Source organism: Protopterus annectens, chromosome 1.part0 (genome assembly GCF_019279795.1).
Source record: "Protopterus annectens isolate FY-2018-M chromosome 1.part0, PAN1.0, whole genome shotgun sequence".
Taxonomy (NCBI): Eukaryota; Metazoa; Chordata; order Ceratodontiformes; family Protopteridae; genus Protopterus; species Protopterus annectens.
In genome coordinates this window covers 653,208,342-653,225,018 of record NC_056725.1, presented here as the reverse complement: position 1 = coordinate 653,225,018, position 16,677 = coordinate 653,208,342, and the positions used below count along the sequence as shown (strand labels likewise).

The following is a 16,677-nucleotide window of genomic DNA, read 5'->3' as shown; positions in this document are numbered from 1 at the left end:
GAATCCAGCCAATATACATTATATGACAGACATGATAAACACAAATTGGGGTCATATTAAGGTGACTGTACTCAGCACTAGATGTCCCAGCAACAAATTGCCCAGTGTTGAGGCCCTCTTGTATTTGGAGCACATCCAAATTTATGTAATTACCGAGACATGGTTTAAATATAAAGAAAGCACCAGATTATACAGTTTGGTTGGTCTGACATAATGTGAATGTCGTAATAGAAACTGGGTTTATTGCAATTGATTTTGTGTGTGCTCTTTTAAAGCAGAAACTTTGTTTCCATTATGTAATCAGTGTTTATCAGTTAAGTTGAAATCTACCTATCTATTGCATTTAGAAATAATGAATACATTAAAGGACATGTTTAAGGAAAGGGGTTACCTTTCTGGTATGTTAAGTCCTATTTTTAATGAGATTATCACACAAAGGGGCATTAAATATAAACCCGTTTTGGGTGTTGGTATAGTGCGTGACACAAAGAATAATGCTAGAGTTAGCCATACCAATGAGAAAAGGACTGGTTTGTTCTTAGTAATACAATATAATGACGGAGTAAAGGAGATTAGAAATATTATAGAGAAAAACTGAGCCATTATGAGAATAAATAATGTATTACTTAATAATGCAGTAAATGGATCTAGTTTTGTGCATAAAACGACAACAATTTTTAAAGGACTAGTAGAAGAAGCAAAAAATGCAAATAATAAGAAAAGGTTGAAAAGTACTGTAAAATGTGACACTGCAAACAATGTTTTTATGTTTTGGTTGGTGATAAGGTAGAATTAAGGAAAAATGTTACTGATCTGGAAAATGATGTGTTGCACTTCAGGCATGGTGTACATAGCAAAGTGTGAGGGATGCTCAAGTTTCTACATCGGAAAAACAGAACACCCTTAAAAATGGTTTTGTGAGCATAATTATGATATCAGTAGAAAAATACAACAATGCATTGTACAAACATTCCTTAAAATGTTCATTTTTCTGTAAGTTTGAATTTGGCAGTTTGGAAAAAATTACTATAAACCTGGGGGGGGGGGGGCACGGAAGACTAAAACTGCGTATAAGAAATTATTATGGTAGCTTTGGTTAGGTGCAAGCAACCCACCAGGTTTAAATGAGTGTGTGTTTCTATAAAACCAGTGCTAAAAATGAAAATAGCTAAATTACAAATATTTAACAATTTTATTAATTTTCTTAAGACATGTTTGCTAGTTATACTCTTGTCAGATATTTTAGATAGTAGGAAAATGTTGGTTCTGTTCAGTGTCTTATCACGTTTGCCTTCTTAATATGCTTTCTTATATAGCTCTTGAATGGTTCGCAATTGTTTACAATGTTTAAAAATTTGTAAAATATTTATGATTTTTTTAAAGGATGTCTTTTAGATGGCTTAAAATGAGATATGTATATATTCCAAAATACATTAGTCAAATTAATATATTTATTTATAGCACTCTTTTTATTGTAAAAATGTATGGCTGTTGAAAGTACATAAATTAGGATAAATTATAATACTGTGCTACAATAACATTTTTAATGGGTTTTATATTTTAGAACATTTTAGCACATTTATGTTTTATTAACAACTAATACTTTGGTTTATATTTATTGTTGTTAGTTATAATGGTTATTAATTGTTTAATTGTTTCAATTAACAGTGTATCCAGAAGGCTATAAAAAGGAAGTGTCTCGAGCTGGTTTAGTTCTGATGAAGTCCAGGGCTGAAAGCTCTTAACTATCAACTATTTTTATAATCAGTTTCTTTGTTTTCATTTGAATAAATTCCATGTTGAATATTTTGAGTTCTGGTGCTACGTCTGCACAGAATGCACTTCAGTGGGTTTTTGGTTTTCCTTTGCATTCTTTTAGCAGTTTCTCATTAGACTGCTGTAAGTTAATTAACGTAACACCTGATATAACCTGATTTCATTATTTTCCTTTGGTCTATTCTTCCCCAAGGCATACTGTAGTCTGTATGTGTTGTCACACAACAACTCTGTCTTTACATGCATTATCTACAGTTTGTTTTGTCTTGTTTTTTTCTAACTCCTAGAAGTGACTAATTTCATATTATTTGGCTCCTACTTTGTTTTCCTGTTGTAGAGAATTATACTGAATTATTGCATTCTTCTTCTTCTTTCAGCTTTTTCCCGGTTAGGGGTCACCACAGCGGATCACCTTGTCCGCTCATGATTGGCTGTGGAGTTTTATGGTGTTGAGTTGCCAGCCCTGCACCCAACCTTCCACAGAAGGCACAGACATGCACACACTCACACCTAGGGCCAATTTAGAGTGTCCAATCCACCTACAGCATGTCTTTGGGATGTGGGAGGAAACCAGAGCACCCAGAGGAAACCCACGCGACCACAGGGAGGACATGCAGACTCCGCACAGAAGGCACTCCAGCCGGGGATCGAACCGGAAAACCTCTTGCTGTGAGGCGGCAATGCTAACCACTGCACCACCGTGGCCACCCATACTGAATTATTGCATTATATTATGTTATTTGTATTCTACTGACTACTTGATTGTTTTAAAGTCACTTTAGAAATGTTCTCATTGAGCTTCCAGTGAAAATGATGTCTAGCCATTCAGATTGTCCTAGACGAAAAAGGAGCTGTTTGGGAACTCAGCTGAACTACCCCAGTTAACAGACTGGAAATAAATAAACAAATAAATATTCTTCAAACAGCTGAGGAATGACTGAAGTCAGACTTCTAGATGATGTCATTCAGTACTTCTATTTATCTGACATTTGTTTAGTGAGAAAGTCTGACTGGGATAATATCATATATTCAGTGGAGGCCTGGAGAGAAAAACTCCACATGGATATAATATGATTACATTTAAATAATGTTATTACAAAACCTAATACATAAGAATGACATATTAACTAAGTAAAAATTCAGCTTCAGTTCATACAGTGTGAACTTATACAAACATAGTGCAACTATTTGGACAGCTTATAACAAGTTAAAACATACTGTCAAAAGATATATTCACATGTTGCAGTTCACAGAGATGGCATTAAATACACAGAGTACACTCTTTGGAACAGAGATGACTAGAAAATATAGCCTAGGTAAAAATATTTTCCTTCCACTAAACATAGTCAAAGTATGCTGGTGATGGAAGGAGGGAGGGACTTGTTCAGCCTGGGGTAGTGCAGGTGCAGGAGCAGAGCCAGGATTTATTTAGGTAGTTGTTTAGTAGTAGTTCAAAGTTGGAGGGGTTAAAGGTAGATCTAATTTGCAAAAGGATAGAAGTACATTTTTTAGCTACAGAGTATGACTGGATTTTAGCCAGATGGTTTGTGGGGTTTATGTATACTGAAAAGATGTTGTTCATCAGATTAAAGTAGCCTATTAGGGTGAATGGAATAGAGAATATGATCAAAAGCAGGGCAGTCATCAGCTTTGTGAATAATGTTGTGTGTGAAGATAATCTGTATGAAATCTATGTGTTGAGGTAGTTCGAGCTAATTCAAAGCCTTAAGGGCAGTGCAGTGGTGGCTGCAGTATTTTATGTTGGCAACCTTGTTATAAAATGCCCCCAGCTTATTTTTAACTGTTGCCTGAAGGCTGGTTATGATGGGTGCACCATATAAGAGTGAGATGGAAGAAGGTAACAAGTGGCAGGAGCACTTTTGGTGGCATTGCTAAGGAAGTTTTTATGCCTGTACAGCATTCCTAATTTTTGGTGAGTCTTTTTTTCTGCTATTTTGAACATGCAGGGCATATTTAAGGTTATTATCTATAATCACGCCAAGATGTTTTATATGGGAGACTTCTTCAAATTCTGTTTTGATTAGTGAAAAGAGTTTGAAGTTTGCTTTATAAGATGTGTATTATTTGGGGGAATATAGCAGTAACTTTATTTTCAGGGGGTTGAGTAGTACCTGGGCATTATAGAGCTATTTCTCAACTGAGGAAAAAGCTTCTTGCATGATATGGAGATGTTATGGAGAAGTTAAAGCAAGTTATTATGTGTGGAATCATCAGCATATTGTACAAGAGAGGCTGGACCTATGGAGGTATAGAGGTCATTGATAACGATATTAAAGAGAAGGGGGCCAAGAATAGAGCCTTGGGGTACACCAGTGGAAATGTGCAGGTATGGAGAGAGAGAGAGTATTCGGCCAATTTTACAGACTGGAACCTGTCGCTTAAATAAATATTGAACCACAGTAATGAAGAAGGGAGTAGTCCAAGTTGAAACAGTTTATACAGGAGTCTAAGGTGAGAAACCATATCAAAAGCTTTTGATAGGCCAAGGAATAAGGAGGAAACATGTTTGCCTAAGTCCCTGTATTTGTTTATGGTGTCAGTGAACGATAGGAGGGCAGTAGTTGTACTGTGTGTTGGGCAGAATTCATGTTAGGTGGATGTTAAGAGACATTCTTGTAGAAGACAGTGGAGGAGTTGCTTATGAATACAGCTTAGAAGAATTTTTGAGAAAGGTGATAATATTGCAATAGACCAAACTGGGAAAAGCCGAAAGAAAAACAACAACAACAAATAACCAAAGGTTAAAGACCCCAAGATGCCACCTTTATGAAGAGGGATAAGAGAGATTATTTTCCATAGTGAGAGTACATAGGATTCAGCTATTGATCTATTGATAAGGACAGAGAGTGGATATACTATGGCATTGGCAGCTATCTTTAGGTATTCAGGTGGGAGGTTGTCAGCTACAGTGGAGCAGGGCTTGAATTTAAGCAGAAGCTTCTGTCATTGATGTGGAGACAGGTCCTAATTGGGAGTTGCTAGAAATGGATACAGAGGGTAGATTAGGTTCATGCAGGAGTGCCAGGTAGGAGGGTATAAAGGAAGTGGACTACCCTTATTTTTCCTCTTCCTGTTGTACAACAGGCAGTGCATTATTTTTTTCTTTATAATTTACTTTAAGGGAATGCTATAATCTTCAAGGTCGGTTTATGTCATGTACTAAAGGCCTGTTTAATGCCATCTATGTATCTGTTCTAAGGGCTGTTTTTAGACAGAAGAGACACACATCTGTAATACTGTAGTATATCACTAGGATGTAAAGTCTAACAAACTGCAGCATTATAGTGGTGTTAACTGGGGAGACATTTATTCTTCCAAAACACACCTGCTCGGATCAGATAAATTAAAGAACTATATTTCAAAAAAATGATACATTTCTCCAAATTCATTGAAAACATTAGAAAGAGAAATACTTGTCTCTTTCTGCAAAAACATTTGCTTTCCCTATAAAATGGTGATCATAGTGATATAAGTGATAATAAGTAACAGTGGTATGTGTATGTGTGTGTTTGTGTGTGCTCACGTGTTGTGTGTGTGTGTGTGTGTGTGTGTGTGTGTGTGTGTGTGTGTGTGTGTGTGTGTGTGTGTGTGTGTGTGTGTGTGAATGTCTGTATCAGGGGAATGTTGTTCCCTCAAAAAACAATAATTTTAGGCAATCACACATTCACAATCTTCTAATCAAAAATTTTTTTATTTGATCTGGATGGTTCAGTATTTTTGGAAACTGTTTTAATTGTTGCAGACCACAAATTATTTCATGTCTATTTCTGAGCAAAGTCAGTGCACTGAGTTTTTCCCTAGCACCTTCATAAAGATGGACATTACAGTCCAAATGTCTTCATATTTAGAAAAATAAGGTACAAGTCAGGCTTATGACACTTTGTCACCTCTAGACAACACAAACCATCTCTGTGATATAATCTTGTTAATCCACAGTACATCAAAGGAAATGCTTAAAGCACGGCATTAGATAATGAATTCTGGCACTACAGTTGTGATAGACCTGAAACCAAATGCAGTACAGGGCAATGTCTGGCACTCTTACTGCTACTAAGCTAACTACCTACTATTAAAGACTTCAAGGTTGTTTCTGTAACCAAGCACTTTAATCACATTAAATGTTTCTGTCTAAAGTGCTACAAAACACCAACTGTGAACACCCAGAATTGAAACTGGTTGCAGTGCTGAAGGCATGCAGAACCACTGCTTCAGCTACTGTTTAACAAGGGGTGTCAGGCTTGGTTGCAAGACATCTGTGACTGACACTGTATTATGCAATCACAAATGCACAATCTGTTCTGTTTAGTTTAAACAGTGAGACATGGCACCCATGAGAACACGACAATTCACTTTTCTCCAAGACACAGTGAGCTGAGAGTTAGTATATTTATGTAATTTGGGGGGGAGGGGGCTGAGGGAAGTGCAGCATCTTATGTTAACGAGAATGCAGGGAGGCATTCCCCCTACAAAAATGACTTAGCAGGGGAAACAGTCAGTATTGACAGTCACTGCTTTGCTGTCAGTTCATTTCTTAGTGGTCTCACTTATGAGTGTATCAAACATTAGTCTTGGAATCCTGCATGTGAACTACCCTACAGCTGAGCTGCCAATTATGGCTGTCATGTACAGACATCTAAAGGTTTCCCATCCCACACTACATCTTCATAGAACTAAGGGACCTTGGTGATGGATGTGGTACATATGTGTTCACTGGCAAAGCTGAGTAAGACCCTGGGTTACCGCTTAGGATGCTGGCTTAATTCTTTGCAGAACACACTAATTTAATTTTTTTGGGGCAATACATTTAAAGATACAATTCTCAGTAACAGTAAAGCAGAACTTATTATCTTTGCAAAAGGTAAACAGATTATATTTGTGTATTTATATGCGCACAGATGCACAAATACGTACATGCACATATAAATAAGGACATGCACACAAATGCAAAAATAAACACACACACACATGTGTGCGTGTGTGTGTGTGTGCGTGTGTGTGCGTGTGCGTGTGTGTGTGTGTGTGTGTGTGTGTGTGTGTGTGTGTGTGTGTGTGTGTGTGTGTGTGTGTATCTATATCTATATATCTATATATATATATGGGTTCACTGTATAATTTTGAAATACTGAAATCTCGAATTTCAGTATCTCGAAATTATAATCACGAACCGCCACTATCCCAAAAGCTGTAAATCATGAACACTATTATCACAAACTACAGAAATCCCGAAAACAGAGACACAACCAGTGTCAAATGGGAAATAACCTGCTCAGCACTGAAGTACTCGTATGACATTTACTCATGTTGTTGTTCCCGTCACCATTACATTACACCCAAACTGTGAAACAGCACACACTGAACTAAATGTCCAAAACTGCTGTGGAATGTGAACACTGTCACAACTTGCTCATAACTGAATTAGTCTTGCTATGGCATTCAGGAAGGTAACAGTAGTATAGTCCTGTCTATTAAACAAAATTGTGTCAAACTTCCTTTGACGACTCACAGCCTTACGTCTCTTTGGAGTGGGTGGACTACCACTAGTAACACGTACTCTCAATTCATCCACCCTGTCCTGCTCTTTTGCTAAGGTCTGCATTAACACATTCAAGTTAGTTGCCTTAGCTCCTAAGAGGCATTTCAGTCTGCGATGCCATGCTTCAACTGCATTCTGTGTACGAGGTAAACCAAGTTCATTCAGCTTGTACACATTCCAAAATGTAATTGGAAACAAAGGAGGAAATTGTGATAGAGAACCAGATCTTGTACTGAAGTGACATTCCCTTCCCATAACATACCAGTCACCAAAATACTTCACCAGATCTTTCCCCTCCGAAGGAAATGTGCTCTCTAGTTCCAAGTAAGCCTGGTATACCTCCTCTTCTGGCAGAAATGCCAAAGCTACGAGACATTTCACTGCAACTTGAAACCCCATGTTGTTATTGTATAGGTGAGTTAAACCCAATTATTGAACTTTTCTCCACAAATTCCTACTAAAGTGGAATAGGCACCCTTTGGACTTTACAGCAGTAAAGCTATGTCCTATACTTTTCATAGCTGCAATCTCAAAATTGCATAATATGTAACAGAGTTCTAAATAACACTCTTGCCCTTCCAGTAGTCTAAATATGCACTCCCACATCATGTTGTATGCCTATGCGGATTTTTTAGTCATGAATCAATATGTCAGGGAACACATTTTGAATGACTTTCACAATGTAAAAACCCATGAATGTTGTATAGTTGTCTACAGATAGCACCTTTATAAAAGAATGTCCCATCTACTAGACATATCATTGCTTGGCTGAAATCACATAGGTTTTCTTCAGTAGTGAATAATAACACGAGTTTTCACCAGCAGAATCCTCTGCACGGTGATGAATAAACTATCCAGCTTTTAAAGGGAAATCAGTGACATTGTTTCTACAGTGATACTGCAACTTCCTACATGTAGATTAAATCTATGTCTTACCCTGTCTATTGTTTGAACTAACGCTCGTCTGTTCAGCATTTCTGGGACAACATCTAGTGAAATTGAAGCTTCTACTACCAGGCAGGGTGCATCCCATGAAACAGATCTGTATGTTTTAACTGTGCACACATGGAATATCGTTCTGTTTCTGACGGATCTTCTGTGTGACTGTGGGGCACTGTTTTGAATAATTCTTCACCACTGAGCACAGACTTTGTTATGAGCCTACCTTTGCAGCCCATTAATATTTTCCATTTAGAGCACCAATAATTATTTACGTTTAACTTCTTTTCCAGATGGAATACATAATCATCTATAATTAAGACTGCTTTTCCCTTCTGGGACTCCACAAGTTTGTAACTGCTGCCAAAGTTTCCTGGGGGTGGATAGCTCACTGACACCATTACAGGTTCGGTACAACGTATGGAGCATTAAGGTAACAGCTGCTATTCATTACGTGTCGGGGTTCGCACCTTTGTGATTTGCAGCAAGGCTACAGCTGCTGTTACTTACATGGATAGGGATTTTCAATTTCGTGATTTGCAGCTTTCAGGATAGTGGCGGTTCGTGATTATTATTTTGAGATACTGAAATTTGGGATTTCAGTATTTCGAAATTATATATGTGTGTGTGTGTGTGTGTGTGTGTGTGTGTGTGTGTGTGTGTGTGTGTGTGTGTGTGTGTGGAGACTCATATACATGTGTGGCACACAAATTTACACATGTACACACACACACACACACACACACACACACACACACATGCACGCACGCACGCACACGCACACATGCAAACACACACACACACACACACACACACAGATATTTGTTATATTTACAAAGCAACAAATCTATTCTTTGAGTTGAATTATAAATCACAGAATAAATATTTTGTAGCAAAAAATCTTTACTTGCCTTTTTCCATAGCTTCATTAGAGGAAATGTTTGAACTGGCTCTATCTTCAATATCTTCTTCAATTAGTTCCTTTTCTTGCACAGCATCACATATCACATCCAAAAGGCCAAGTCCTTCTATAGTTTTGCTCTTCTCACTTTTGTCTGCGGTCACTTGGTCTTCAGTTGTCATGGAAATGGCTACATCTGCTGGCAGCATGTTAGCCTCACCTCTCTGACTCATTTCATTTTCATCTTTGGCATGAATTGCTTCCACTGTGTCCAGTCCATCTCTCACCATTTCATTAATTAAATCACCTTTGTTGGTTGTGGCTTTCTCTGTAGAGTGTCACAGTGCACATTACTAACATTACAACAGAACCCGAAGTTAAAACATCTGTCAAAATAAAACACTTAAAAAAGAAGATACTGATATATAATTTAACTGAAGCAACTTTTTCTTTTGGTCCCCTTAGACCTCATTACCAGACCAGCCCCCAATACCTAGCATCCACACAGGGTCTACCAACTACTCTCCAACACGCCTCTGACTTGAGTCAGTCATGGATTGATTCTGAGGGTGTCCTGGGGGCACAGCTAATTTGTGCCTCCTTCTGGGTTTTTTTTTTTTCATGGCTGACCCATTTCCCTTTCCCCACCCACCCACCATGCTCATTGTTTTTATATCCAAGGGCAACTACCCTCTTTGGACCATGCTCCCCTTAGAGAGCCTATCAACAAGCATCCGCCCATCTGGGATGGTACACCCATCCCTTCCCTGTTACGCAATCAGTCACCCAAGCTACTAATCGAACCTGGGTCGGATAGGATGTAGTCAGGGCTTTATCCTTCTATGAGACACAATTGGCTAACTGAAGTACCTTTAGCTTTGAACTAAGCAACAGTTTACATGGAAGCCAAGCGTACATTCAAAAATATTACAGCCACTATCACATCAGTACAGTAGGTCAAAAAATGAAATCTGTATCCTGTTTGATAACATGCTGCTAACAACGAATGCACTACCTACTCAAGAAAGTGCATCAACTCTTAAGAGAAAAACCTGGAAAAAAGGTGCATATTACTGCAGTAGGGGATGGGTTAGAAGATACTGTAAAGGTTTAAGGGAAACAATGCTGTAAATATTTGTCACAAAGACAAAGACTTTTCATGAAGGTTTGGTAGCACTGATGTAATTGCAACCAGAATTTACAATGATAACATTTTCAATAGGTTGTACTTAAAGTACAGAAGGGATATGACATGGCACAAATGGAGTTAGCATGCTTATGTTCATAAACTTCTAGATGTATCATAGTATTTAATAAAGTAAAAAAAGTTAAATAACAGATACAGCTTTACTGTACCTGCTGATCTACAAGAGGACTTTCATTAATGGTGTCTAGGTTTGGTATTCCTTCTCCAAAAACCTGAATTCACCTCTTTTCAGCAGAATACTACATTACGTCATCTGTGCGCTTTATAACTGCACACCATAACGTAATATGTCATTTGCATAACTATACTCATCCTCCAAATTTTCCAATTCACCTCTTGCTACCTGCAAGCATCCTCCTGAAAATGAAGAAAAACACAACACATATCTGACTTAACAAGAGATGTAAAAATATATACATCTGTGACTTCTGGAGAGCTTTACCTGTTCCAACTGGCACAATTCTCACTCATCCACCATGGTAAAGTCAGTGGGTGTACCTGAGCTATCAAAGAAGGTCTTCTCAGACATGACTTGATATAATAAGAAAATATATGTTATATCTAATGTTGTAGACACTCTGTAATGGTCCTTCAGTTAAGCTGAACTTCAAATAGACCCACTATGATGAAAGGAGGCATGGATCATGTCAGACTACAGCTCAGATGTTGAAGACCAGGAGAAAAATCTTTGCAATGTGACCTAACTGCCCAGTCACTACTGCTGTATTGAAAAGTAAGAGCTGCTGGCACAAATGTCTGCAAAACAGACCATTTTAAAGCAAGAACTGGAGACAGCCATCTTCTGGGGCACTGGGAATGATTATGGTCTTTGCCAATGAATAGTTGGCTGATGAATGGCAAAAGATGATATAGATGGCAATCCACCTGGCAAGTTGATACTTACAACAAGCCCTTACTTAATAACAGGAAATGAAAATTGGTCTGTCCTGCTAACCTCATGCACATGCTACAGGCAATTCCTCAGCTGCTTGTATACAGACAGGAACTTGTCAGGCTGCTCAAAGGATTATTCTTGAATGCCATTTGGTTGAATACTAATGGCCAAAAAATAACTTTGATGATCATTCAGATTCCTATCAAGTCCACTGCTGTGCAACATCAGAGCTGCTATATACACATTGTGGCTGTAGGAGGAGTGTCCCAATGTGGGGCTGCAAATGTCACCATGATGATCATGACAGTCAACAAGCCTTCAGGGCACAGCAGGGTCCAAGCATGGGCTCTGAGTTCTATTGTCACTCAGGTGGGTAACATTATGAATTTAGGATTCTCTCCAGGTCAAGAGTGACTGGCATTGGAAGGTGCCCAATGACTACCTAGTAGTGGACTTCCTCTAAGTTGGTATTTGAGAGTACTTCAAGGGACTGCATGCACAGGAGTGACAAAAGGAGGGCTACTGTTTGGAATCTTTGAACTGGGATACAAGGATCCAGATACTCAGATATAAGAATGCAAGGAGACCATTATCCTACAAAGCTACAGCTAACACCTGAAAGATGACTCTATGCATTGTGGGCTTGCTAAATAATCTACTTGAAGGGATGCCTACTCAGAGTGAATAAGAGAGTTTCTTGTGCAGACCTCAAAGCTAGATGTGCTGAAAGGCATCTATTATTGTCTACATCCTGACACCATGCAAGAGCAAGGCTATAATTCCCAGCAGGGTAACAAGCTGGAACCAAATGTAGTATCTGTACAGAATGAAGACATTAACATCTAAAACTGATCAATATTCACCCATCCCTTCAGGACCAAGAAAAGATGGGAGTAAAACACTCACCCCTACACTTAAGACCAGGTCTGCCTTAATGGCCTCTTTCTTCAGAAGGACCTGGATCTGCCTCAAAAGCTTTGCATAAATGGACTGATCCACCAGAGGAATTTCTTTCAAGAAAAGACTTATGAAAAAGACAAGGCCTAAGGGACTCAAGTCAATAGCTCACTAGTCATTTGTGATGATCGTCCAATCCACAGTGAACGTAGAAAACTTCCCCACCTCTGTAGGCAGTGACAGGTAATATTACAGAACTGTAGTGGGGCTGCCAGGAGAGTTGTCATCCTGAGTGACTTTGCTGTAACCCTGGGGAGTAAGGCTATATAGTGCTTGAGGTTCTTCCTCAGATGATACGCCCTCTTTCTTTTTTGGGGTTGGTTGGGTGGGTGCACTACAGAAAGCAATAGAAGAGGCAGGTGGGATTTTAAGGCTCACCACAGAGGTGGTCATTAATGATAATGTCCAAGCCAAAGCACTTCCACAAAAAGGTGGTATTCATGAGCCTGTGCATGCTGGTTATAAACTACAATATATTGCACATTTGACAATGCTATCATAGAGGTTTCATCCCAAAGAACATCAAATAAATGTTTGTGAAGTGGATCTGGGAGGAAATATGTTAATGTGTACAATGGCTGACCAGTTATGTCAGAATGTAAGACTTCACAGTGATACCAACATTCTTACTTAAAATCATTCTGAGGCTGAGCAAAGTCAGATGCTTTCTTAGGTTTCTGAAATGATGAGGAAGATGTATGGATGACATTTTACAACAAAGAGATTATGTGAGTAATATTGTCTGGCTCCATCACTTTCCTGCTCATTAATCTGTTTCAGTACTTCTGTAACTCTACTACACCTCCGCTACTTATAAAATAGCTGGCCTTGAGATTTCCTGGAATTTAAAAGTAAGCCTAAACAAAATCAGTATTATGTGCCCAATTCCCAACAATCATTTTTGCATTTCTGGATTGTCAGTGTCTGAATAACAGATAAAGGCACTGAAGTTGACTCATAAGGTCTTCCTTGATGATTGACGCTACTGGCTTGTGGTAGATTTATGCACTGCAAAGTGTAGGCTGTGAAAAACACAGTGGCAAAGAGGACTGAAATTATTTGCTGCAAATCTGCAACTCAAAGCACATATTACATTCAATGATTTGTGTAGATGGAACCAGTCCCACAGAAATTTACTGAGATAATGCAGCTTATGCCAAAACATATGCACAAAATAAACTGAGTCACACTGCAACATTTAACTGATATATATGAAGTGGATGTATGCTACAAAATAGCAATGACTGTGTAGCATAAATGCAAAATCAGAGTGAAGCCTGCATCTTACTATCAGTTCTCAGTCACACTGCATTCATTTTCACCTGTTTTCTACTATATATATATATATATATATATATATATATATATATATATATATATATATATATATATATATCTTTTAGAAGAGCTAACATTTAAAGAAGCAAGCACCCATTTTTATGATAACTTAAAATTTTAGTTGTCAGTTCTGGTTGTCTGCTAAAGGACTTACATAATGCCCTGTAAACTGTCTTTAAGATCCCAGTGTAAGTTCAAAGTGCACTCCATGCGATAGTGGAATTTGAAATGCGATTAGGGTGAAATATGTACTTAGTCTGAAATTGCTGCATCTTGGAGAATACTCTCTTCTTTGAGATAAATCAATAGAAAGTTACAAGCTGTGAGGCTGGAGTTCCCATGTCATGGGTGCAGAGGGGCTTAAAATTAATTTTAATTTATAACAGACATTTTCAAAGTTTGCTATTTCTTTGTGCTACCTGCAAGGTTTGAAGTCACAGGACTTGCAGTATGGAGTCTCTTTTCAATGAGGAAACACTCACTTTGTAAGTAAGCAGAAGGAGTGGACTAGGAACATCAGACTGAAATAAATGGAACAACAGTATTAACAACAATGGTCTGTGTTCTCCTTATCAGCAAAAACAAAAAGATGAATGGAAAGTAAATGTAATGTGAGCTCTGTTAAGAAACCAAGGAAATGAACAAAGAGGGGAAGAGGCTGTATGTAATTGCAAAAGCTTCAACAGGCTGTAACAACACAAAGGAAATAGGCAAGTAATAAAGTGTGTGTGTGTGTGTGTGTGTGTGTGTGTGTGTGTGTGTGTGTGTGTGTGTGTGTGTGTGTGTGTGTGTGTGTGTGTCTGTTGTGGGAGTGTGCAGAAGACAGTGATGCTAAAACTGAACATAAATTACTACCAGCAAGTCAAATTAATCCTAAACAAATATCTGCACTTAGGAAGGGAAAAAAATAAAGGGAGATGATGCACAATATTTTCTTTTAGCAGGATCCTAAACAAACACATAAAACTGAAGAAAGACAAGAAAATAGACAGGCTAGATCTAAGAAGCTTAAAGAGTTGGAGGCATTAATAACAAAAGTTACACTATAAAAGTAGTACTTAATAAAGGAAAGCAGCTAGATGTTGGATAAACTGTTATATAGCCACTCTACTATTTATCTATTTACATTTGTTTAGTGGGTAATTGTCCAACTGGACAAAAAAGCCCGTTTTCAGCAGAGACTCGAGAGAAAAGCTCCAGTACATACAGCATAGTTAAACAGCATGAAAAAGGATGATATCTTATTTATTCAAAAAGATCTTAAAATGCATCATATACAATAACAAATAGGTTCTAAGGAAATAAAATGAATTGTAGTACAAATAATATATATATATATATATATATATATATATATATATATATTTATATTTTTTTTTTTTTTTTTTTTTTTTTTTTAGGAAGAAATGACTAATGAGTTACCAAATAAATATCGAATGAATAGGTGTTATCATTGCCAGGTTGACTATGAGAACCAGCTAAAAAGCATACACGCAGGAATATAGTATAGAAAAGTGATTAGTCTGGGGGTGAACAGGAGCAAGTCCAGTGGGTTAAGAAATATTGTTTTGGTGCATGCTTGAAATCATGTCTGTTATTGATGGCTAATATTTGTTGGGGAAGAGAGTTCCAGTATTTAGAGATTATACAACTGTATAGAGAGTCACCAAATGAGTTATGGGATTTGTTAACTTTGAGTAGTGCCTTGTTAGCTGACCTGAGAGATTTAAGGTTTGTATATGGTTGGACAAGGCCCTTTAGAGCTGGACAGTTATCTGGTTTATACATAACTGAGTGGGTGATTAAGTTGATTAAGTATAAGTAAGTTTGGGAGTTCTACCCAATTAAGCTGATGGAGGGCACTACAGTTATGTGATTTTTGAGGGTGGTTAGATGCAAACCTGGCAATTCTATTCATCAGGATTCAAGGTTATTAATTTCTATTTTGTGAAGGTTGGTAAATATTTGGGAACAGTATAGTAGTAAAGAAAGGAGGTGAGTTCTAGCTAAGGCCAGTCTGGCAGGATTGGTAAGATAGGGTTTGGCTCTGTATACAATGACAAGTTTTATATGTACTTTTTTAATTGTCAGAGCTATGTGTTTGTCGAACCTCAATGCAATGTCAGTAGTGACCCCCAGAAGTTTTGTGTGTTCAACAGGTTCTATTTTAGTCCCATTGTAAGAAAGTATAGTAAGAGGAGGTTGATTGTTAGGAGTTGAAGCATTTAAAAATACTATAAGCTTAATTTTATTGGGATTTAATATTAGCCGATGGGCTGCAAGGTAGTTTTCTATGTTGCGAAGGGCAGTCTGAGTTTGCTCTTGAAGCTGGTTAATATTGGGAGCAGAGCAGATAAGGGTGGCATCATCTGTGTATTGCATGATACTGGCTGGGCTAGAAGCTGAGTGGAGGTCATTAGAAAATAGATTGGAGAAAATGCTAGATCCTATAGTCTTATCACTCGGAATTTACCAGATGAAAAACATGGAATTAATGGGATGGCAAGAACATGTTGAGAACTGATATAAAACTGATATAAAAATAAACAGCGTACCACCTCCTCTTTGGTGTACAACAGTATAAAGCTGTGTGTCAAAACCATGCCAAACAAATGTAATCAAGCAGTTTAACTGAATGCAACACAACGCGGACAGGAAGAAGTTGATATAAATAATCACAAGCTCTGCATATCATACAACATCACTGGACAGAAAAATAAGGAGGTGCAACTCATGGCTGCACTACTTTGCAGTGTGGCCCATGAAATTTAATGTTACAAAATACAAATTCATGTGTTTAGAGAGTAGAAACAAAATGCATGTCAGTTACCACTCAAAAAAGATATCTGGTGATAAACATATCTAATAATCTGAATGTGGCCAGACAGTAGTTAACCCATGTTCACACTACTACACATTTTTATGAAAAGTTTTAAAATCAATTAAAATTTCATTAGATACACAAATTTAAACAGCATTTAAACAGCATTAAACACATTACTACTAATATTCATGGTTAGTTAATGCATTAAATGAGAAAATATGTGCCGCTGGAAAGGGCTTTATGGTCACTTTTAATTATGACTCTATATTCAAGAGATACAGCTGAA

At 37.7% G+C, this 16,677-nt stretch overlaps 1 protein-coding gene across 1 annotated transcript in view; it reads right to left on the bottom strand.

The window, feature by feature from the left end:
- The window catches only part of ABCC5 (ATP binding cassette subfamily C member 5), a 608,550-nt gene that overhangs the window by 289,452 nt on the left and 302,421 nt on the right, over positions 1–16,677 (bottom strand). The window contains exon 17 of the mRNA XM_044061975.1: positions 9,181–9,498. Within this exon, the coding sequence (XP_043917910.1) occupies positions 9,181–9,498 (318 nt within the window). The remainder of the gene's footprint in view (positions 1–9,180; positions 9,499–16,677) is intronic.